This window comes from Mus musculus, chromosome 15, assembly GCF_000001635.26.
Source record: "Mus musculus strain C57BL/6J chromosome 15, GRCm38.p6 C57BL/6J".
Taxonomy (NCBI): Eukaryota; Metazoa; Chordata; class Mammalia; order Rodentia; family Muridae; genus Mus; species Mus musculus.
Genome location: NC_000081.6, coordinates 101,121,104 through 101,145,582, shown reverse-complemented (window position 1 = coordinate 101,145,582; position 24,479 = coordinate 101,121,104). Strand labels below are relative to the sequence as shown.

General features: G+C 52.1%; 1 protein-coding gene across 5 annotated transcripts; it reads right to left on the bottom strand.

The window, feature by feature from the left end:
* Nucleotides 1-246: 246 nt before the first annotated feature.
* Nucleotides 247-17,061, bottom strand: Acvrl1 (activin A receptor, type II-like 1). Of its 5 annotated transcripts, none has more exons than NM_001277259.1 (12): nt 17,000-17,061; nt 16,520-16,656; nt 15,532-15,618; nt 10,840-10,907; nt 10,040-10,285; nt 9,623-9,834; nt 9,356-9,455; nt 8,453-8,599; nt 7,944-8,219; nt 7,178-7,375; nt 4,386-4,516; nt 247-2,240 (listed from the first exon to the last, which is right to left on the bottom strand). In NM_001277259.1, the coding sequence occupies exons 4-12, from the start codon at nt 10,901-10,903 to the stop codon at nt 2,106-2,108; spliced, it is 1,509 nt and encodes a 502-aa protein (NP_001264188.1). In that variant the 5' UTR covers nt 10,904-10,907; nt 15,532-15,618; nt 16,520-16,656; nt 17,000-17,061; the 3' UTR covers nt 247-2,105. The 5 variants fall into 5 exon arrangements, with proteins under 5 accessions (NP_001264188.1, NP_001264184.1, NP_033742.2 ...); NM_001277255.1 differs by lacking the exon at nt 15,532-15,618 and adding an exon at nt 11,386-11,446 and having other exon boundaries at nt 10,840-10,938; NM_009612.3 differs by lacking the exon at nt 15,532-15,618 and having other exon boundaries at nt 10,840-10,976.
* Between the last annotated feature and the right edge of the window lie 7,418 nt (nt 17,062-24,479).

The window sequence follows — 24,479 nt, the reverse complement described above, 5'->3', positions numbered from 1 at the left end:
GCATTGGCCAGCAGAGGGCGACGTGGCTGTCATGGATCAGGTTGCTGTCTATCCCGGGTGGGATCTGAAGTTTGAACCTCACTCAGCACGGTTCTAGGTATGGGGGCATTCTAGAGCAAGCCTGTCCCAGGGAAATTTGGTGGTGTGTACTTTGGGATGCTCTACTTCCCATCCCCCTAGGGTTCTCTCTGGACCCCTGCAACTGGACCACTGCGGGGGGGTACTAGCCTGGAAGGCAGCAGAAACTCAGGGGGTCAAACATGGTTTATTGAAGACCTACTACATGCCTGTCACAGGCCAAGTGCTCCCACAAACTGTGTGGTTCCACTCACACACCTGCACTGGGAAGCATTTGAAGATAGTTGTCTCTAGAGGGCCACTCTCCTTGCCACGTTTCCAGTTGTTCAACCCCCCCCCCCCACCTCCACTTAGGATTTCCTGGCCTTGGAGGAGCTACTGTCTTCTGGCTCTGACTGTGGAGTCTGGGGATAAATTTGTTCCCAAGTTCAGTAGAAATAAAATCCTTCAGGCAAGAAAGCGATTCCCTGGCTCCAGTGACGGGAGAACCTTCAGACTTTGCCCCCACTGGTCTGGGGAAAGCCGGACTACTTTCTGTTTTTGTCTCGTTTCACTTCCTGGTTCTCCTTGGTCCTTGCATATTGCTGAAAGACAGGCTTGAGAGAGAGAACAGCGCTGGAGAGCTGGGAGGTCACACTGGAGGAACTCAAGAGGTCGGGGCCTGTGTGGAGCATGATGAACTCTCGCCGTTTCTCCCTTCAGTGGCCAATAGTTTCTAGGCCAGGTCTTCCCAAGATGGAGGCTGACCTTGTCTCTTGCCTGAACCCTGCTTTACCCTTCTTAAGCCTCGCCTACAGTTCACTTCTCTTCAGTCCATCAACCCAGGCTTCAGTTTCACCTGTTCAGTACGTGGGTGAACCCTTCACATTTCTAAATACCAGACTCTCTGTGTTTCTCTAGGCTACGTTCTCCCAAGGCTCACTTTCTGGGGTCTGGCCCAGGGTGTGGGCTTTGGCCAGAGAGTCACAGCCGGGGGTGGGGGTGGGGAGCAGAACCCTGGTTGCTGGAGGCTTCTTGACAGGGGCTAAGTTTCTTTCAGTATTGGAGACCCCAAAGGAAGCCACCCTTGAGCCCTGGGCAGAAGGCCAAGCCGCAGAGGGAGTCAGAAGTTCTTGTACTGCCTGGGTCCTGAGGTGGCTGCTAGCATAGCTTAAGGCAAGAACTGGGGCCTGGAGACTAGCCTAGGGGGCACTTTAGGCCATGCTGGAACCTGGCCGTTATTTACAAACCCCAGCTTGACTCAAGCGACAGCGGACAGGGCATAATAGACAAGACTCAGCTTTCACACAGCCTGAGCTTCAAAGAAAATCAGGCTCTGAGACACCTCAGAGGACATTGAGGCAAAACCTAAGATGGTAAGATGGTGAAGACCTCTCCTATCGAACGGAGCAATGCTGGGTCGATCGCTTCCACCATGATTGACCTTCTCCTCAGAGAGCCCTTGGATTTTGATGACCTAGTGAGTCAGCTGAGATGGTAAGGGGACAGAGGGTGGAAGAGTCAGGTACCGCCTGTCCCAAGAGACTAGCCAGGGGCTCTAATCAGGACAACTAAAAGGCATCATAGAAGCAATAAACACCCACAGAGAGACACTGAGGCTGCTGAGTATCCCTGGCTGAGCCCCGGCAGGTGGAATGTCTGCTGAAGCTGGACAGGGCCCTGTGCCATCCTGGCAGCTCTGACAGTTCAGTAAGGTTGACCAAGGGTAGGGAAGAGTGAAAGCCCAGGATCCGGGCCCGGGATTCCCTGGCTTGGCCACCCTGCCCTGGGAGTGGTAGTGGGTGTACCCTGCTGGCCTTGGGGATGGGGAACCCAGCCAGGCGTCAGAGAGCCGGCCACTTTGAGCAGCCCAGACGGAGGCAGATCGAATTTCAGCTCAGCTGTATTTTTGGCTGGATGGGCTGGGAGCCAAGCTGAGCAGGCACACACAGGGCAGCGTGCACACTCTCTTCACTCCCTCTACCCAGACAGGCTATGTCTTCTGCCCCAGCACACACTTTAGGCAGAGGAAGCCTGGTGGCCCTGGGCTAGTGAATCACTTTGGGCTTCTCTGGATTGTGACTGAGCTTCTGCAATGTCTTCTTTATGCGCAGTGCGGTGAGGCGAGCAGAGGGGTTGGGGTACCAGCACTCTCTCATCATCTGGGCCAGCCCGGAGAGGACCTGGGGGGTTGGGAGAGGAGCAGAGAGGAAAAAGAGGTACATGGGTCAGGAAGATGGAAAGGAGGCCCGGAAATGGCTCAGGATCGGGAGACATAGCAGGAGAAGGGACAGGGAGAGCATGTATTGGACAGGAGGCAAGAGAAGAGAATGGAGCCAGGTGGTGGTGCACACCTTTAATCCCAGCACTTAAGAGGCAAAGTCAGGAGGATCTTTGAGTTCCAGGCCAGCCAGGACTAGAGTGAGAGACAGGATAGCTAGGGTGAGATAGATCCTGTCTTGAAAAACCAAGGGGGGGGTAGAGGGAGGGGGAGGGGAGGAGCTGAGAATGAGGGAGGGAGAAGTGGAAGAAGGTGGCAAAACAAGCAGGAGAGAGCATAGGAGGGTGTGGAGGTCTTTGAGAGCCGCGCAGTGCACGGCCTCTGGTGAGCACCTGTCCCCCACCCCGCCCCCATGGCAGGATCCGCTGTGAAGGGTTTTCCTGCAAGTCTGTGTTGCACCTCTTGCAGCCTGAGACCTAGTGCACAGAGTACCGACTCCCTGCCCCTCCACCAGCCATGACTGAGAGTGAGGCAACGGCGGGCATTGCCCCAAAAGTGCCTGTTTCCCAGAAGGAGCCCATCCTGGGAAGCATAGTGGCCCCTGAACATGGCAGCCTGCCTCCTCTGGTTCCTAAGAGTGAGTATACATCTGTGCGCTGGAAGGTAGCTATGCGGTCTCTTACGTATACACATATACGTTTATTATCTTTTAGTACAAATATGAGTCTTAGTGTAGGCCGGGCACCAAGGTAGCTGGTAGGAATATTAGAATGAGAAGAAGGAGGTGCTTCTTAGAAAAAAGGAGGGGCTGAGCGGGAGAAGGAGGGGCTGAGCAGGAGAAGGAGGGGCTGAGTGGGAGGGGAAAGGATGAGAGACATAATGAGGGGCATATGGTCAAAAATACATTATGTTTGTATAAAATCGAAAGAAGAAATAATTTGTTGTTTGTTTACTTGCTTTTGTTTGTTTGGGGTGTTGAGGCAGGGTTTCTCTGTGTAGCTCTGGCTGACCTAGCACTCACTCTATAGACCAGGCTGGCTTTGAACTCAGAGATCCACCTGCCTCTGCCTCCCATTGCTAGGATTAAAAGCGTGTACCAACATGCCTGGCGAAGAAATAATTTCTTTTAAAAAAAAGGAGTGAGCTGGACAAGGTGTGAAAACCTTTAATCCTAGTTCTCAGGAGGCAGAGGCAGATAGGTGGATCTCCTTGAATTTGAAGTCAGCCTGGTCTACATAGCAAGTTCCAGGCCAGCCAGCACTGCCATAGTAAGTAAGACTCCTGTCCCCAAAACAAAAACAAACTAAACAAAACAAAAAAAGAGCTAAAAACACAGGTTCACAGGTTTTGTCTTCTTGGTGTCATGAGTCTGCTTACTTGTGTATACATGTCTGAGACTGAGTATGTGTGCATGTGTGTGTGTATACATATACACACATATATGTGTGTATTTATTTATTTTTATTTTTTATTTTTCGAGACAGGGTTTCTCTGTATAGCCCTGGCTGTCCTGGAACTCATTTTGTAGACCAGGCTGGCCTCGAACTCAGAAATCCACCTGCCTCTGCCTCCCGAGTGCTGGGATTAAAGGTGTGTGCCACCACGCCCGGCTTATGTATTTCTTTCAGTGTAGAATGTCTTGAGAAAAAAAAATCCAAATCATCATCAACAATAACAACAATAACAAATGGAGAGAAGAAAGCAGCTGAGGTGAAAGTTTCTAAAATCATATAGACTGGAAGGACGGTCCAAGAAGGATGAAGAATTCGCAAGTCAGGTGTGTGGCAGGGAATACTCAGAACAACCCACGATCTACCCAAGAATCAGAGGTTGTAGAGCCAAGAACTCAGAAATTCCAGCTGAGAATCAATCTCCACCCATGCCAGCCCAGCTCCGCCCCAGCCCCAGCCCCGCCCCAGCCTCAGCCCCAGCCCTGCCTCAGCCCCAGCCCAGCTCCGCCCCAGCCCCAGCCCCGCCCCAGCCCCAGCCCCGCCCCAGCCTCAGCCCCAGCCCCAGCCCCGCCTCAGCCCCAGCCCAGCTCCGCCCCAGCCCCAGCCCCAGCCCCGCTCCAGCCCCGCCCCAGCACAAGCCCAAGCAGAGACCTTACCGGATCTGCAGCCAGCCGGTTAGGGATGGTGGGTGTCTGCTGGTCAACGCACACCACCTTTTTCATGTCCTCAAAACTGGGGTCATTGGGTACCATGTCATAGAAAGGTGGCCTGTAATCCTCCACAATGCCTGGGGATTCAAGGGATGTGGGACAATCACTTGGGACTTAAGGAGTCCAAAGAGCACCCAGAGGATGACTGCCTGGAGCTAGCTGCTTGACTATATTGCTCCTGAGAGGGATCCTGTCCTATAACATAGCAACTGTACGTATAGCTCAGAACTATTGCTGTGTTTCACACTTCCCCAGTGCGTGATAAGCACATTCCAGGCTTTCCTGTCCATCCTCCTGGTATCTCTGTGTGGTACCACCCGAGTCACAAATGAAGCACGGGATTCATGTTGCCTAACCAGTCACGGCAGAGTCAGGACTTGAAACCCATCTTTTGGCTTTCCAGGCTGGATTTTATTTCCATCTTGTTCAGCTGTCTTCCATCCTGGGCCTGGGTACTACTCCCTGACTGATGCCAGATTATACTAACAGCTTGTGTTACAGAGCACTTCCTATGTGCCAGTCGGGGTCCTTAGTGCTAAATGGGAAAGCCTCACAGTGGCCTGTGGGGATTGTAACATTGTAGCCTCAAGTCATGAACAGTAGGCCCAAAAGCTCAGAAAGTTTGTCTTTAACGATCAACAAGTAGCAAATGACAGAGCTGGGACTTAAGGCAGAAATCCAACACCACATTGCATGATTCTGCTCTCTCGGCTGCATTTCTGGTAGGTAGGACTAGATAAGGCTCATAATCGGGACAACAAAGGACAGAAATACACCTCTCCTGGAAGCAAATGATTTACTCCCTGGTCCAAATAAGATGAGTTTACCATCAGGGAAGGCTCACGTCTCTGCAGATCCCACAACCAACTGCGTCCCCACCCCATGTCAAGTTATCCTGAGCCTTTTCTGAAAGGTGTGCTTGTGGTGTCAGAGGCAGCCCCACGTCTCTTCCTGCTTCCCAACCCCAGGCTGCGGCTGTGACTGTGTAGGCCACAACCTTAGTGAACCCTTCAGCAGCTGTTCTCCCCGTGGCGGGCTTCCAGGCTGCCCCTGTGCCGCCAGCGCCCTAATCAGCGATTTGCAGAGGCCCGAGCGTGTCTAATGAGCCTTTAATCAGTGCCGGGGCTGACACCAGATTACAGTGTTTATAATGCGCTAGGAGTCTGTGTGAGGCTGACAGAGCTTCCCCTCCACCCCAGGAGCCCAAGGCAAATCCTTCAGTCCTTCCTTTTCTGCCTATAACTAAGCCTACTTCTCTGGTGCCATCCAGGTACCCTACCCCTTCCCCAACTCCAGCCACTTAGAGCTGACTCCAGCAGTAAATATTTGCCCAGGGAGACTCTGGTGCCACCTGGGTCTCTGCTGTTACAGATGACCGACCACTGAGGAGGAATGAAGTTGTAAAAGGCTGGCCTAGTATATGCTCAGGAAATGAAAACATCTCTGTTCCCAAGGAGTGGGGCTCTAGTCATGCCCCAGGGATTGTCTGCAAACTTCCAGGACTCCTAGCAACCCTGGCTATAGACAGGCCCCAGGAAGAGTAACATTGCAGCAGCTAGCTGGCCAGTCAACCTGTGATCCTCCATCTATCCCAGGGTTGAGAGGCCATCAGCCACAGGCGAGCACAGGGCTGCACAGGCCAGCACAGGGCTACACAGGGCTGCATAGGCTAGCACAGACCTGCACAAGGCTGCACAGGGCTGCATAGGAGTTGCACAGGCCAGCACAGGGCTGCACAGACAGGTGCTTCTCCAGCCTTTCCAAGTTATGGTCTCCTGTGGCAATCCACTGTGATAACAAGGTTGCAATAAGTAGGCAGTACAGACACTAGATAGCTTACACATGAACAAAGAAGCCAGGGCCAACATTAAGCCGCCACAGTAACAGAGAGCACTGGCCCAGAGTCAGATGGCCTGACTTAAGACTGTCAGCTACGATCCTGCATCTCTGTCTTTTCTTTTAGAAAATGGAATAATATTATGTAGGTACTCTTTCATTATGATCACTAATACTTAGCTCTAGGCATTGTTGGCCTTTTTTTCTCTGCGTAGTCCTGGCTGATCTGAAACTCGCTGTTTATATAGACCAGGCTGGCCTTGAACTTGGAACAATTTTTGCAGTACTGAGATCACACCAGGTTGTAGATATTGTTCTAAATACTTTATTGGGACCAAGTCTACAACTATACTTATTTTTTTCTTCTAATTTCACAAATGAGGAAGCAGGCACACAGAGGCTGAGTACTCCCTGTCATAACAAAACCTGAAACTGAGTCCAGACAATCTGACTGACTGACACCAACTTCTACCAAAATAGGAGATTTCAACAAGATAGAGCATTCATCATGACACATCTTTAAGCTCCATGACTGCTAGCTTAGCTGCTTCCCTGCCCCACCCCACCCCCATGCTCAGGATCAAAACCTACGGCCTTGAACATGTCTGGCAAACATTCTACCACCTCGATGTATCTCCAGCTCTGAAAAAAAAATTTTGTCTCTAATTGAAGATTTCAAGGCCACATCCACACCCTCACAGACTCAGACGAGTCTTAAAGTCCATCTGTGCTGTACTAGTCTATTTATAGCAGTAAAAGAAAGCTAGAAGATCTAGCCTCAAACTCTTAGGTCAAGGGCACCAGCCACCACAGAAAACCTGGTCTCCATATATCTACACACACACACACACACACACACACACACACACACACACACACACGAAATCTGCATGGGCTCTCACCATTGATGATGGTCCGCCGGGCGATCTCCCATAGCACTAGGCCAAAGGCCCAGATGTCTGTCCACTTGTACGACTCAAAGCAGTCTGTGCGGATGTGCTCATCCAGCACCTCGGGTGCCATGTATCTTTTGGTACCCACTCGGGGGTTGTTGCCGATATCCAGGTAATCGCTGCTTTGTGAGTGCATCACAGCCAGTCCTGCGGGTGTTAGGCTTATCAGTCCTGCAGGGCTCCCACACAGGGTGGAGCCCAGGCAGGCTTTATATGGTCAGATACAGTGAGGATGGAAACAGAAAAACATTGAAGAACAGGATACTGGAGACCTGCTCTGAGATGTCTGGAATACAGATAGTGGCCTTTGCTTTATAGTGTTCTCAAGGGTCCCAAAGACTCGGCATGATGATACCCATTTCACATGGTAGAATTTCCAGGTGTGTTGGGAGGAGCCATGTTCTCAGAAAAGTTGGGGTGAGGTACAGGCTCATGAGACCCCGCCCCTTTTCTGGAGGAAGAGTCTGGGCTGGAAACAGTTCGTTTTAAGGTAGGGTTTTTCTATGTAGCCCTGGGTATACGGGAACTCACTACTTAGACCAGGCTAACCTTGAACTTAGGAATCAGCCTGCCTCTGCCTCCCGAGTGCTGGGCTTAAAATCCCAGCTTGGAAACAAGTTTTTAAAGCACCAATTCTCTCCCCTACAGAACAGGTAGAGCCAAGCATGCAAGCCCCGCCCACAGGTGAAGCCCCACCCCTTTCCCGCCTACTCACCCAGGTCTGCAATGCAACACTGCAAGTTACTCTTGACCAGCACATTGCGACTCTTGAGGTCACGATGGGCAATGGCTGGTTTGCCTTGAGTGCCAAAGATCTCCACATGTAGGTGCGCCAGGCCGCAGGCCGCGGACACAGCTAGCCTCAGGGCCAACTGGGGCTCCAGCGTCTGCCTCTGCAGAAAGTCATAGAGGGAGCCGTGTTCATGGTAGTGGGTGATGAGCCACAGCTGCGTGCTCGAGTTCCGCGAAGTCATGTCGGAGGCGATGAAGCCTGTAAGCAGAAGGGTGTGATGGCTCAACCTAAGTACCCAGGAGGAATGAGTGGTGAGGGGAAGGTAGGGCTGAGAGTCACAGAAGGGGTGGAGCAGAGACCGAAGGCTGAAGCGGTCCGGGAGTCAGTCACTCAGGGTTACATCAATGCCCAGAGTTCGTTGTATTCTAGTCCTGAGCTAAGGGGGTTGAGATGCCTAGGCCTAGAATAGCAGACATGTCCCCCCAGCTTGCCTAGGATGTTGTCGTGTCTAAGCAGAACTGTGTTGTAGATCTCCGTCTCCCGGAACCAGGACTGCTCATCTCGTGAGGAGAAAATCTTGACCGCCACACTCTCGCCATGCCACGAACCGCGCCACACCTCACCATATCGGCCCTTTCCTAATCCGTGGCCAAGGGAAGAATAAGGACCACATACTAGACACACATAGCCCTAGAAGACCCCACCCCAATTCTGGATGCTATAAAGATCCCCTCTGTAAAAATCGGATTTTTTTTTAAACTTTTTTTTTTTTTTTAAAGATAAGGTCTCATGTCTGGCTGATCTGGAACTTGCTGTGGTAGACCAGGCTGGCCTTGAACTCAGAGAGATCTGCCTGCTTCCACCTTCCTAGTGCTGGGATTAAAGGCATGTGCCACCGCTGCAGCTGTCTTTAAAAAAATTTTTAAGTCACATTTATGTATTTATTTATTTAGTCATTTGTGTGTGTTGGTATTGGTGGTGGTGGTTGTGTGTGTGTGTGTGTGTGTGTGTGTGTGATACACACTAACTGGAATCACATATGGGGGTCAGAGGACAACCTGAGAGAGACAGTTCTCTCCTCTTGTCGTATATGTCCCAGGGATTGAATTTAGGCCATCACCTTTACCTGCTGAGCCCCATTGCTCTCCTCAAATCTGAATATACCTTTATCAACATCTTGTCTCAGCTTTGGGCTACCCTTAGCTTATTAGCTCATCCATGTCCTTGAAGAAGGACCTAACCTTGGCCCAGGATCAACCTACTCCTCTGCCCAGCAGAGTGTCTTACTCTGACCCAGGCTGGATCCATTTGTGATCCTGGAAGCTGAAAGCTTCCTGCCCTCTCCAGCCCTATGGGAGCCTTTGGTCCTCACCCCCAGCCCGTTGAGTGCTTACCCACACACTCTACCAGCGCAACCTGCCGAGCTACCGTCCTCTGCACCAAGAAGGGGAGCCCCGAGCCGCTGCCCGTAGTACAGTCGCTGTCCAGGAAGTCCTAGGGACACCAAGTAGTTACTCTGCAGCCACCCTCATCAGTCACAGCTTTCTCTGTTCTCTATCACAGCTTGGTCCTCACTGTCATCATGGGTGACCCCTGATACCGTTGCTCCTGTCTACACACCCACCCTCCACCCTGGGTCCCGGGTTGGCCCAGATCCATACCCCCAACATGCTGTCTGCCTGTTCAGATGCCTTCAGGATGAGACTGGACTCGCCCAGGTCACTGTGCAAATCCCGCTGCTTCTCCTGCCTCCGCCGGACACGCCACAAGCCTAGAGCACCCAGGGCCACCAGGACCGGCAAGGCCAGCACAGGACCCAGGATCAGAGGCAGATGGGCATCAACTTCTGGCTCCTCCGAAGGAGTTTGGGTGGCTGGAGAAGGGGGGACATTGAGTCCCAGCTCCACCAGGCCAGCTCTCCTGACCCTGAGCCAGACTACTTACAGTCAGATCCCAGCATCCTGCCTCCCCACACCCTCCCTCTACGTGTGGGCCGGGGCATGAGAAGAAAGCAGGGTGGGGGGAGGGCGGGACAGGGTTAAGAGGAGGAGGAAGAGTGGGTGAGCCACCTGACATACCCTCCAGCATCAGAGACACGTTGTGGTTGCAGAAGGATCTATAGCAGCAGTGATGGTTCAGAAACTCTGTGGGACGTCCCAAGCAGAGCTCCTGGTTCAGGCTCCCGCAGCCCCGATAGACCTGGGGGTGCCTGCCCTGCTCCCGAACCAGCACCACTGTGCACCATGACCCCTGGCAGAATGGTCTCTTGCAGTGTGGGCTCTCACAAGTGCAGTTCACCAGCTTGGAAGGCTTCGCCAAGTCTCCTGGGGGTGGGGGTGGGGGCAGGAAAAATTCAGGAACTTCTTCCATCCCTTCTGCTCTCACAGACCAGCCCCTCAAGCCTTGGTCCTTTCATTCCACCCCCAAACTGTTCTTCCTCGGAGCCTTGTCCCTAGCCACACAGGCAGTGGACAGTGAGAAGCCAGCTTCTGTCCACAGTCTGTACTGGGACCTCCTCTCCCTGCTACAGGTCCTGCCATGGTCTCAGGCTCTCCCTGTTCACAGAGAACAATAAGCTTCTTACTTAGTCTCTCCACCCAAGATGTAGGTGCTGTCCTGGAAGGAGCCTCAGCTTGGCAGTCAGTATCACTTAGATATAAAAGAAGGTAGGAACAGCTGTGGTGGTGGTGGTGGTGGTGGTGGTGGTGGTGGTGGTGGTGGTGGGGCTGTTCTATAGGACTACTGTTCCTCTCCAGCCACGCTCCTGTTCTCAGCACCCCCTACCCCCAGTTCCAGTCCCCAGCAAAAGCTGAGCTGAGCCCAGATAGCCTTCCTCCATTCAGGTCCCCGTTTTCCATGCTGCCCCTCCCATACTCACCCCTGGTTAGGCCAAAGGCCACCGACAGCATCAAAAGGCCCCTTCTGAAGCTCCCCAAGGTCATGGTCCTTGGAGATAGGAGAAGAGATGTGGTGAGATCTGCAAAACGTGATAGCTGTGGTGACCAAGGTCTCCTCCTACCAGAGGAAATCACTGTGAGGTTTTTTTTGGGGGGTGGGGGGAGGCAGGGAAGCCACCTCCCAACTCCTACGTCTGACTTTAGGGCGGGGCCTGCAAGGGAAGTCCTGGTTCACTTCCCCATGGAAACCATCTGTTGGGGGTAAAGGGTGGAGAACTGTGTTTAAATGAAGAGAGCCAGAGAGGACCGGGGCTCTGTGCCCACTGCAACTGTTCAGAGGGTAATAGGCCGGGAGGGTTGCAGACAGACAGAGCTACAGTGGGAAGGACGACTCTCTCATAGCTCATCTCTTGTCCTCAGCCGTTTGCCCATCGCTCCAGCCTCCACCCCTGCCCACCGTTTCCCAGTGCCCCCACTCCCCACCCCCAGCCTGGCTGCTTCAAACATAAACAGGCTCTTGTCCTTACTTCCTGCCATTCAGGGTCCCGCCAGGCCGGCAACAGGAATCAAGATTGTTTAGATTGAGGCCTGGATAGAACAGGCTGAAGTCACGCACAGCAGGGAGCTCAGGGCAGGCTGGAAGCGGGACGGGGGTTTAAAGGGACCACCAGGAGCAGAGACAACTGTGTGACGTTTGTGTAGGTACCTTACACAGCTCTGGGGGGTTTTGTTGTTTTAAATGTATTCATTATTATTGGGTCTGTCTGTAAGGGTCTTCGTGCTAAGGTACAAGTGTGAAAGTCAGAGATAATTCTGTGCAGCTGTTTTTCTCCTTCTGCCTTTACGTGGGCGCTGGAGATCGAACTCAGGTCACCCAGCTTACGTAGCAAGCATCATTACCTGCTGTATCATCTCTTCGTGGCCCTCCCCTGCAGCTCTGGTCTTAAAGGAGAGAGTAAGCCTCATCCAGGGGAGGCTTGTCAGATTCCATTAGTAACAGGAGTCTAACACAAGAGTCTAGCCCCCAGACGGGCAGTGGTGGCACACGCCTTTAATCCCAGCACTTGGGAGGCAGAGGCAGGCGGATTTCTGAGTTCGAGGCCAGCCTGGTCTACAGAGTGAGTTCCAGGACAGCCAGGGTTACAGAGTGAATGCTATACCCTCTCTAGACTCCATCTCCCCAAACTGGTCTTTCTTCTCTGTGTCCTGAGCGGGTGGGGTCAGTCCCTACCTGCATCCCCAGGCTTATAGCACATCGTATAAAAGGTCTGTTTCTCCTTCAAAGCCATCTGGGCCCCCTTCTCTCTTCTCATTGTCCTGGGAAAGGGCTGGGGGGAGGGCCAGTAGTACAGGAAGTGAAACATACTTAGACACTGAGTGTTTGACCTCAGAGAGTTGCCTGGGCTTCACTCTTGCCTAGGGTTTTGTTCTTCCAGAAGTGTGATGGGCACTGGTAAGAGTCATGATTCTGGTATGATGTGATAGCCCTCAACCCGGGGCCCAAATCAGCTATCGTTTCAGAAGCTATACCACCCTTCCCTTCTCAAAGCCTCAGAGCCAGAAGACAGTGCTGAGCCTGTAGCAAGAGGGACCGGGGTCAAACAGGAACACAGACTTTCTGAATGGCAGGGTGTGCAGGCTGGATCCCCAGTGAGGGAGCCAACACATGTGAGAAGACACCGGTAGGCTGGAAGGACTGGTTATGCAACAGAGGCCTGTGCTCTAAGCTTGGTACTGAACGAAGACCCAAGATGCTGAGGCTTTTGGGGGCAGGATGTCTAGGGTCAGGCTGAGGGTCTTGGTGAAGCTTTCTAGTGGAGGCTCTGGCCTTCCTGCCTGGGTTTCCTCTACCCAGAGGCCCGGTCCAGGGAAGGAAATAGAGACCTGCACTGCCGCAGCTGTGTCCCAGCTTCTGCCTGACCTCCTGCCTCTTGCCCCAGCTAGTAGCCAGTTAGGACTCCGAAGGGCTTTTGTGGATAAATGCAGACAGGGCATGTTCCAAGGCTTTGGGGCAGGAAGCCATTATTGGCAGACTTTACCTGAGATGGGAGTCAGCTAGTTAGCAACAAGACATCTTTCTGGGACATATTATCAAGCTTCCACCTCCCCAACTTGCCTCCTTTCTGTGTATTGGAACCCCATGCAGTGGGTTAGCTAGGTAGATCCCTTGGTCTGTCAGCCATTCCAGGCTTCCATTCAGTCTGTCTGAGACGAGCAAGAAACATACTGGGTTGGGGTACAGTAAGTAGTGCATGCCTGTGATCCAGCACTGTGGAGGCCGGAGATTTGGGAATACCAAGTGAAGATCTAAGATGCTGGGGCCAGCCTCAGTTATGTAACAAGATATGACTCCAGAAGTCAAAAATGAAGGGGATAAAAAAAAAAAAAAGAAAGGAAGGAAGGAAGGAAGGAAGGAAAGGAGGAAGGGAAGGCATGTATTGTAAATGGTCTCCCCAGGGAATTCTGATCCATTGGGGTGGGCACCAGGCTTTGAGAAATGTGTCTGGCACTGAGCCAAACCTGTCTCCTGTGCTTTTGTTCATGGGGCATCGCTAGATGGATGGAGAGATGGAAGGGACTCTTAGTTCCTTTCCCGGTGCCTCCCTATGTCTGCGGGAAGAAAGAGAATGTTATAGGATCAGGGAGTTGGTGACACCGCAAATCGAGCGTGAATATGGAGGTGGGTGAAAAGCATCTCTAAACATCAGCAGCGTAGGGAAAGGTTAGCAGAAGTCACCCTGGTGCAGCCCCGGGGCTGTGACAGACGGAGCTAACCTCGTCCTATCTGGGGTTGAGCATGAGGTGGGCGTGGGAGTAAATCTCGGTCTTAAGCGTCTCCTTTCCTCCTTAGTAAAAGCACAGGAAAAAAATCTCCTGCACACAGAAGCGTCACCGCTGTTGTTAAACATCACCCAGATGTTAAGCGGCTTTCAAAGACCAACTTAACGCAGGGAAGTCATGGCAGGCAGGGTGCCCTAAGGTCTCACTCTGCACCAGGCACTGAACCGCAGGGGCTTGTCTCCTTGGAGCCTCGCAACACTCCTACAGGAAGCAGTGCTAAATATGGCGTGGCGCTAAACGTAAGTGGCCAACAACTAATCCTTCCTCAATCACTGCTCTTCCTCTAGAGTTTGGTGAGGCCCTCAAAGAGGCAAAAGGGGTCCTGGTCTCTGCAGACATTAACAACACGCCCCCCTGGTGGTGTCAGTGACTGCTGCCCTCCTCCAAATATTGTTGCCCGGAAACCACCTACTCATTGCCAGACTTCTTCTCAGTCACCTTCTGAGGGTCAGGTGAGGACCCAGAGAGGAGTGAGCCTGGATGGTGGCTGTCAGTCTTCCTGTTTCTATCAGCAGTAGGGCTCTGCCACACTGTGATTATCCTAAGGTAGGGAAGCACAGTGGAAACTCAGCTATCTTCCACAGCTGTGCACTTACTGGCCTCTTGGACGCAGCCAGTCTCGGTATTCACCTGCATATTCCTTTAAGTCTATAGTGGTAGAATAGGATGGAACAGCCTGGATTTTAGAGTCTTAAGCCTCTGTAAGCAGTACGGCACAATGGTTCCCCCTCATCTGACGGTGATGAATCCCTGAATCACATTGGGTGCATGAAACCCAAACTGCATGTCCTGTCCCCTCTACCTATAACATACCTGTAATAAAGTCTAGTTTGTATATTAGACCCAGGAGACAGCAACATTAGTAAGAAATTACAATACCCATAGTAATATGCTATAGCCAGGACCTCTGTCTTTTTACTTAAAGGGAGCATTATAAAGCTTCTCCTTGGTGTACTGAGTCACCAGCACCCCTGAGCTTGCAATTGAGACCATGGTTGACTAAAATAAAGGTTTCTCGATCAATCTGATAACCCTGACAGCTACTAGGTGACTGACAGGTAAAGTGTACAGTATAGATGTACTGGACAAAGAGATGATTCATATGACCGATGAGGTGAGGGGAGGTGAGACTTCGCTACATTCTGGAGACAGTATGGATTTAAATTATATATATATATATATATATATATACATATATATATATATATAAATATATATCTTCCCTAGTTCTGGAAATTCCCATTGACTGTTTTCACACCACAGTTAATTGTAAGTGACTAAGATCTCTGACCGGGAAGCTGCAGAAAGGAGAGACTCCTATACAGCACACAGACCAACACACTGGCCCTGAGCAAGCACCCGACTGGGGTGGTCCGTGGAAGCTGGGGTTCAATGTGGGGCTCGAGGCAGGTAAGCTTTCTCTATCCTTTTTCTAAAAAAAAAAAAAATACTTTCTCAGGTAAGGAGAGGACCTCGTCAGAGTGCTGCAGACTCCTCCACAGAGACACATCGAGTTAAGATGGCGAGGAGGTAAGAATCATGGGACATTCACAGTCCAGGAACAGGCATGTTCCTGGCAGTATTGAGTATTGTTCCTGGCCTCTGTGTTTGTTTCTGTTTGTCACCGCCAAATCCTTACCTACCTAGCCTCGAGAACCCACATCCCAGGGACCCCCATACCTAGCTAGGGTGGTCTGTGGCAGCTACGTCTCACAGCTTGGAGATTGGCATAAGAAGAGTACCATTTCCCAGGTGAGACCCACGAGAGTTACTCAACTGTGTGGCAAGTGGCACGGAGCAAGCCCTCGGCAGCCAGATGTGCCGGCACTGACCTGTATCCCAGCACTCAGAAGCCTCCTGAGGCAGGGCAGGAAAGAGACTAAAGCTGAATCAGGTGGACTGAAAATCTGAGGCCAGCTCTGTATCAAAAACAAACAAACAAACAAACACAAACAAAAAACCTCCCAACCATGGTGTCTCCTGATGTCATTGACTGACACCCTTCTCAGAGTCATCCAAAGCCTGAAGCTGACCTCTCTTCCACAAGCTGGGCACAGTTATCTCCCATCTGATAGGCTGTGTGAGCAAAACCACCCACAACAAAGAAGGATAATTGTGAAGACAGGTGGGGGGCCAGCTAGAGTGGTGAGGATCCAGAGAGGAAAGACCCTAGACAGACCCCCTAGACAGACTGACCCTGGAGGGTCAGAGAGGGGGCCGAACTCATCCAGAAGTTGCTCGTGAGCAGGGGAATGTGTCCTTCAAAGGAAGACCTAAGAAAGCAGAGCTGTTCTCTGCAGGGCTGACTGACTGCCTGGATCTCAGCCTGGGGGAGGGCCAGGAGTCCCTAAAGGGGAATGTCAAGGACACCCACGGCAGGGGAATTCTGTGACCCTATAGAGATAAGGATTGGGGTGCCAGGTTAAGTGGTCTCTATGAGGAGGTTCCGCAAGGGAAGTCGCTCCTATGTCAACAGAGCACCCTGGAGCTCAGGAGGGAAGAATCTTTCAGTCCCGTTTTACCTTTATAGATAAGGGTAGAAGAGTTAATCTCGGCAGGGAAGAGAAGCTAAAGGCCTCAGGATACCTAGCAAAAAAAGTTTTTTGATTCCCCATCCGTGCTCGACCCGCCCCCTTCCACGCTCAGGTCGGGGTAGCAGGGAGGTGTGTGTCCACAACCAGGGGACTGCTGACTGTCTTGCCCGGCTAAAACTGACCCTGCCACGCGCCGTCTGAGAGGTCTTTGAGATCCACATAAAGAAGGGTCCCCCTGAGACCAGGGACAGGTCTCCCTGCCCGGCCCAGCGGCACTCCGACTCACCTTTGGACAGGGCGACTCGACCCCCGCCTCTCCTTGCCGGAGGCGGCCGGGGTCTCACGTCCAGAGCCGGCCTGTGGGGCCGGGAAAGGTCTCGATCTGCGCGGCTGGCGCGGCGGCCTCCGGGGACTGGGAAGGGGCTGGAGCAAAATGTTTCTTATTCTAGCTTCTTCCTGCCTGGCCCGGCTCCACCACTCCCTCCTAATAACTCGTTTCCTATTGCCCAGTACGCCTCCCAGCAGCAGGGCTCGGCTCTAGAGGGCTGCAGACCGAGTGCGACCACCCCAGCCCCTCCCTGCCACGAAGGGACAGGCTTCGAACCCAGGCATTGGGGTCCCGTGCGTCCTGGGTAGGAACGTAGGGACTGAGCTAGCTGCGGAAGCGTCGCTCTAGGCCAGGAGAGGGTAGCCTGCACCCAGAGGCAGAAATCTAGATTCGTGAGGGCTTCAGGGAGGGACCCGCGTGAGGTAGCAGCCAACTTACCTGTGCTCACTCCTAAGGAACAGCGCTAAGAAAGCTGAGTTTGGGCTGGGAGTGTCTGCTCCAGAGTTGGCTCCGCCCTTTGGATTCTCCAGTTGGCTTAAATCTTTTTGCCTCCAAATTCCAGCCCTTCACCCTTAATACTTTTGTTCCCTTCCGTTGTCCACAGTGCTGGCCATCAACGCTCAGCCTCGGGCTAAAGAAACCTAGATAGGTCCGTTCTGAGTCAGTCTGGTCTGTGCACCTCAAGGCTTGACAGTTAGTTGTTCCTCTCCCTCAGGTCAGGGGTGGCCAGAATAGAGGGAAAGGCCACCTTGTCTTTTCTGTTCAGCCGTGTCCTTTTTGTCTAGCCGGGCTGGGACCCCAACCACGGGATGGGGGCGGGGCACAACTACCAGATGGGGAGCTTTAGAATTTGGGGCATGGAACCTTGTGAGGCTGGGACCTGCGGCTGGGGAGTTGGGCAGAGGGCTCGGGATGGGGAAGACAGGACACTCTTCCTCTTCCTGATCGGCAGTACAGGCTGGGACTGGGTGAAAATCTATGCTTTCCTGGGCAGGACTTGAGTTTTACTCTTAGCCTTGTGAATATCCTTGTGGGGGACCTTGAAGTAGTTCCACCAGCTGGGAATCCAGGCTAGTTGCTGTGACCCCACTAACACCTCCAGGGGCTTCAACCCCCCCCCCCCCCCCCCGCTACTAATGAGCATAGTGTTCCATCTTTCAAACGGTAAAAGATGGTGCCTATCTAAGTTCCTCAAGGAAGGAGTTTGTCGGCTAATATTTGAGAAGGCTAGGGAAGGGGTGGCCCTAGCCCAGTGGGAGAACACAGAAGCAATCTCTAAGGTGTCATGCCTGTCATGTAGATTTTGCAAGATGGGACAGAGGTGCCCTATCCTTTGGCAAGGATAGAGGCTGGGGGAGAGAAAGGCGGGAGGCTCCCACTGGTCTTACTTCCTCTGCTGAGCTCCACATGCTAGCAGCTTCTTGAATTGTGAGCCCCATGACCTTCCAGAGCCCCGGCTCAACCAAATTTCAGGGTCAGGACAGACCATGTCTTGCAGTACTATGGATTACAGTATCTGCTTTTCCAGATTGTGGTGGTCGCTTTGTTACACTCTATAGAACAGGGAGCTTGGATACATGACCATCTTCACACCCACTCTTCCTCCCACATGCCATGGCTTCCGGTAAGCCTTTCATTCTCCAGCCGGCGGCTCTCTGTCTTGAGTGGGACAGGACCCATGGGACCTCTGCAGCCCAAGTCTAAGGTCCGCCTCCTTGGGAAGGGGCAGATAGGGGACCATGGGTAAGGTCAGGAGCTGGGAAGTGGCTGAGGGGGTCAGTGGGGACTGAAGAGTTTCTGTGGGCAGGCCTGTGAAGTAAGACGGAGAGAAGTCAATTTAGGAGGTTGAAGAGAAGCTGTGGACAGGGGTGGCATCTTTCCCCTCTTCTTAGCGTTCCCGACACTGGCTGGTGCCTGGGCTGTTCTTGTGAACCCAAGCCTCCCATAGTGCACGGGGAGCTTGGGGCAGGGGCGGGGGATGTGGGAGGAGTGACAAGAGTTGGAGAAAGCACTAGGGCCTCAGGCCAATGAGGACATAGAAAAGGAATTACAGACTGCGTCCAAGTCTACAAGAATTAGTTGCTCACAAGGCCCAGCTGTTCCTATATTCTGAGGACAGAACGAAATGAAACAGGCCCAAAGAATTCCGATTTAGATCCAGGGACTCAGAAGACTTCCCAGCAGGGTCTGAAGCAGAGGATTGCTGATCCTCAGAAGTTAGTCTGAAGAACTTCAAGGAGGTCCTCTCTAGAGGCAGGTGACAACGGTTTGATGCAGAGGTGGAGCAATGAGCTTTCGGGGACCAGCACTAAATTCTCAACTGTGTGCTGTGTTTTTGTTTTTGTTTTTGTTTTTGTTTTTGTTTTTTGAGAACGGTCCCTAAAATCCTAGGCTGGCTGTGAACATGAGATCTTGTTGTTTCCACCTCCGCAGAGCTAGGATTCCATGTGCTTGCCCCAAACCTGTTTCAGGCCCCACTCTCAAGAGTGATGAAGGCCGAGCACGCACAGCCATTCAGAGCCCTGTGCTTGAGTGCTTTGTTGCTGCCACCATGAAATTCTTCATAGTATTCTTAATGGCATTTGGACCTTGGACACATAATTTTTGTTTTGCACCAGGCCCTACAAAGTATGTACCCCATCTGCATCAGGGTAGGCGGGGAGAAGAACAAAGGAGGGGGAAGCAAGCTGGGGTTTGCTCCTCTGAAATTCGAGTGGAAGAGGGGCAGCTCAGTAGTCAGGGCGCCTCCCTGGCACGTTCAAGGCCAGGCTTTTCAAACTAGAAAGACAAGGTGGATGACAGAGGGGAGTTGTGGGTCTCCTTTAGGGAAAGCGAGGGGGTACATATCTGCAGATTTCAGCTCTCTGTCTATTAAACACGGGAAGAGGTCCTCACTGTGGAGGGCTAAATGGAATCCTGAAGGGACAGGTGTCCTTAGTTCCAGGCAGCAAACACCACAGTGCCTTGCAAAGGTTAATCATATGGGTCATAGAGTTGGGTTCCAGGCCTGGATCACCTCTTCATCCCTCAGTTTCCTTCTCTGTACAATGAAGGGTGTGAGCTAGAAAACCCCGGAGTCTCCTCCCAGCCTGTATGACATTCTTATTAGTCCCAGGCCTGTCACTCTAGTCTGGATCAAAACACAGCTTGGTTACGTCCAGCTTTGGGAAATCCCGGAAGCTGGAGAACAGCCCTGCTCCTCGAGAAGAGGCTGGCAGACCCTCCACATCCCTAGAGTTAGGACCACTAAGGCATCTTCCTCCTCAGGACCCCTTGAAAGTGCTACCCATCCCTCACCCACCCCGAACCATCAAGGCCACTCATCTCAAGGGACCCTTGAGCAAGAGATGGCACATCAGGACGAGGAGCATGAAGGTTAGAAGGTGGCCAAGTGGTGTCATAGGGGTGCATGGACATGAAGCTTGGTGTCTCTTGGGAAACTGGTCTACCCTTGTCTGCTCCCAGGCAGGGCATTGAGCTCTGGGTTATCCTTCCCCACATGCTTCCAAAGCCATGAATTCTTACCAGCTGACCTGACCGCAAGAGAGGACAGTAAGTGGAAAGAGCCCAGGCTGGGAGTTGGGACAGCTGAATGTGATCCTCAGTTTCCTCTCCTGTAGAATAGGTCAGTAATGCCTTCTCAAACACATCACAGACCAGCAGAAAAGCATGTGGGAAAGTCCTCTAGCAGGAGTAATTTGCACACCCATGTCCAGTTTGTTTTGGGGAGAGGCAGATGGCTGAGAGGGGGTATCATGCTTAGACTCCAGGTGCGACTGTGTGTTAGCAGCGTGAGCCAAGTCAGTACAGGATGAAATAAAAATTTTCTGCATGAGAAGCATCCTAGTTACTTTTCTATTGCTGTGAAGGGGTACCATAGAGTTTACAGTTTCAGATGGTGAGCTCATGACCCTTGTGCTGAGGAGCCTGGCAAAGCAACAGGCAGACACAGCACTGGAGCAGTAACTGAGAGCTGGCACACTGACCCACAAACATGAGGTAGAGAAAAAGCTAACTGGAACTGGCTTAGGCTCCTGAAACCACAAAGCCCACCCCCAGTGACACACCTCCTCCAGCAAGGACACGCCTCTCAATCCTTCCCAAACAGTTCCACCAGTTGGGGACCAGGCATTCGAACATATGGGGACCATTCTCACTCAAACCACCGTAAGAATTTATTATAGGAAGAAGCCGAAAATGGTGGCATAGGCGATCCCGGCTACTTGGGAGACTGAGGTAGGAAGGGCATACATCCCAAGGCTTGCCTGGATTGCAGAGTGAGTTGAAGACCAGCCTGTGTAACTTAGTAAGACCAGGTTCAGATATTATCTTTATCATATTTATTTATTTATTTATTGTATGTGTGTGTGCATGCGTGTATGTGCATGCATGTATGTGTGTGTGCCTGAGAGGAGAGCATACCACAGTATGCACATGGAGGTCAGAGGACAACTTGTGAGAGTAGGTTCTCTCTATCCTGGGTTCTGGGGATTAAACTCAGGCCATCGGGTTTACAGGCAGTGTCTTTACTTGATGAGCCATCTTTCCAACCCAAGACTCTATCTCAAACCTTAAAAACAGCCAGGTATGGTGGCACAGACTTATTAAATTATATTATGTTATATTATATTATTGGATATATATATATATGTAAAATACAATAAGCCTTTGGGACCTGGATGTGACTGGTGCTGAGATTATAGGCACCAAGCACCATGCCTGGCTTTTTACATGAATTCTGGGGATCTGAACCCAGGTCCTCTTGCTGTCCAAGTTAGCACTTTCCTCGCATTCCCTTTTCCCCTGCCTCCTGATGATACTAATGTTTTGTAATTTTAAATAACATAGCCAAATCTGCAGTTCTTATTAGCATTAGATAGGAGCCTACAAAGCTACACTTAGTGATGACAGTGGCACCCCTCCTCCCCCTCACCTTCCCTAGAACTCTCATTTGCTATTAGCTCAGGAAGATGTGTCAAGGCACTGGGGTGAGCTCAGGAAGATGTGTCAAGGCACTGGGGTGAGCTCAGGAAGATGTGTCAAGGCACTGGGGTGAGCTCAGGAAGATGTGTCAAGGCACTGGGGTGAGCTCAGGAAGATGTGTCAAGGCACTGGGGTGAGCTCAGGAAGATGTGTCAAGGCACTGGGGTGAGCTCAGGAAGATGTGTCAAGGCACTGGGGTGAGCTCAGGAAGATGTGTCAAGGCACTGGGGTGAGCTCAGGAAGATGTGTCAAGGCCCTGGGGTGAGCTGCCTTGTCTTGTCTTCTTCCTAATTCCCATCCTTACGGTGCGCGTGTCCGGTTCTTACTGAGCCTTTTGGACAGCATGGAGCCTTCCAGGGGCATCTAGACTTTTCCTTCCTCCAGTGAGAAACCGGGCCTGAGCTTAGTTGAGGGAGGGCCAGGCTAGTCAGTAAGGCTGGGAGGTGGTGTGAAGGGAATCTTACTTCCTAGAAGAGACGAGGGGCTTAAGGTAGCCAGTGCTAGTGGGCAGGAGAGGGTCTTTGGGACTTGAGACTAGAAATGGCTCAGGCTAGGGGAGAGATTGAAAGAGGGGCCAAGTGACTGGGTGAGGCCAGAGGCCAGTGGAATTTCCTTCGGCTCCAGTCACTCGGGAGGGTGGGACCGGATTGCTCATGCAGGACACAGGAATCTGCCTTTGTTTCCAGCTGGAGGGGAAATGCCATAAACCCTTCCCTTCTCCTGCCCCTCCAGCATCCTTGCCCAGCCTCTGCCCTTCCCAGGACTGGAAGGCCCCCAGGAAAGCCCTTGTCTCCAGGACCCCCAAGCCATAGGCCTCTGTCCCCTCATGTGCCCCCTTCCTGCCCTCTGTACAGGTCTGGAATAAACTAGAAAAAGTTGAGCCCAGGCCTGCTCACCGCTCTCCTCTCCTTAGCAGAGCCATAGCTCTGAACAGTTAAGGAAGCCACCGGGGTCTGCAGGAAGATTTGAGGACAAGCTCTGGGCTTCCTCTGAGTGCCCCAACTCTGACTTCACAAGGTCACTCCAGCCCCAGCCACAAGACAATGAAGTGAATGGTGTGTGGTACTTGAGACACAGGTGGAAGTGTGGTGGGCCTGGAGCAGGGGACACTGCTTTCTACATCCGTGTTTGTGTGCCCTGTGGCTAAGGGTGTGCATGTGTGCCTTATGCTTGGGTGTATGGCTTGTCTGTGTTCACCTGGGAGCCTGTGTGTCAATGTCAGGTGATGTCCGTAATCATGCAGGTCCCTGTGGGTTCTGGCAGATGGCATGTGTACATGGGACCATACCTATGTGAATATGGCCAAATTTTCCAGAAGTAGGTGTTGGTAGAGCTGAAGGCTCCAGAGAGAGGGCCAAGCCTTGTTCTCAAGGCCTCCTTTCAGACTCAGAGTCTTTCTATACAATGAAAGTCATGGCCTTAAAGGACAAGGGCAGAGGCCCATGGATTCCAACCATTGCATGTGCCTGGGCAGGTGGGCTCCTCTAGTGGTAGGTGAACCTTAAAGGCGACAGACCTTAAAAGATCAGGCAAAGAGGAAAAAACTGGCTTCCAGATCCTTAGGAGGAATCTCTCTCAAAGTCCACCCCCACAGTGACACATTTCTTCCAACAAGGCCACACCTCCTCCAAGGCCACACCTCCTAATAGTGCCACTCCCTGAGCCAAGCATATTCAAACCACCACAAGGGGCAATCAGCAGGAGTCTGCTTCTCACCTACCAGGTCGAATCTGTTCCTCAGATCCTGGGAGGCAGTTTTTATAAGTGGTCTTTCTTTGGTGGCAGGACCAGGGTGGAAGCTAATATTTGGCTTGACGAGAAGCTGAGTTTCTTGGCCTTTGCAGACATGGAAAGCCAAGTATGGAAACCTCAGAGCTGGGATGGGGCTGGCCACAGGGTGTTAGAGAGGAGATTAACGTCAGGGAGCACAGGCAGGGCGAGGTTGGCCTCTTTCCACTCAGATGAAGGGACACAGGCAGGCTGGAGACCACTAAGGGATCACTAAGGCTAAGGAGGTCTTTCGGGTAGAAGCCTTAGGACCCAGATACCCTAGAGATGGTCAGGACTGCAGGGGCTGTCCTTCACCTGGGGTGTGGGGGCTCCCTAGGGAGAACTGCTGTCCAGATCCAGCTCAGACAGGACCCTACAATGCTAGGGTGACCCCTGGGCAGGAGAAAGAATGAGAGGAACCCTGGTTGTGGGCAGAAGCCACGAGCAGGGGGAGCAGGTTTTGTTGTCTCAGAGACGTGAGTGTTGGCTCTCTTTTGTACTTATCAGCTGCTGACACTGGGCAGTCACTTAGCTGTCATAGCTTCAGTCTCCTCAGGCATAAGGTAAAAGTTAAGAATGGCCAGGTGTCAGATCCCCTGGGACCGGGACAGTTGTGAGCTGTCGTATATGTGTGCACTGGGATTTGAACCTGGGTCCTCTGGGAAAGCATCCAGTGCTCTTAACCACTGAGCCATGTATCAAGCCCCCAAGCTTGTTGTTGTTTCTGTCTACATATGAGAGCTGTGTGGTTCAGGAGGGCTAAACCACTTCCCCAGGGTCCCAAGCCAATTCTCAGGCCACAGCATCTTGCCACCATTGCGTTGCTAGGCTGTAGACATAGTTTCTTTCCTGGCCATTGCCAAGACTGGTGTTGCGTGCTGTGACTTCAGTACTAAATGAGGAGGAAAAGACTCTTTGTCCACCCCGGAGGCCCAGAAGCACCCCAGTCAAGTTCAATTTTTTAATACTCTTCCTTAATACTCAGCCAACTGATCAACGCCAGCAAATGACACCCCAATGCTACCTGATGGGAAACTTGACCCCTCTATATTGCCTTGCCCCTGAAAACACTAAACCCAGAGCCCCAGGCTAAACCTAAGAAAAACACCAGCCTTGAGCTATAGAGCAGGGTCTATCAGCCTTGGGCTGCAGAACAGAACCTAGC

Coding starts and splice junctions, on each gene's coding strand:
- Acvrl1 (NM_001277255.1), bottom strand. Junction 8,600..9,355: donor TGCGCTGGTAGAGTGTGTGG/GTAAGCACTCAA, acceptor GCCACGGATTAG/GAAAGGGCCGATATGGTGAG. Junction 2,241..4,385: donor ACCGGCTGGCTGCAGATCCG/GTAAGGTCTCTG, acceptor CCAACCCCCCAG/GTCCTCTCCGGGCTGGCCCA.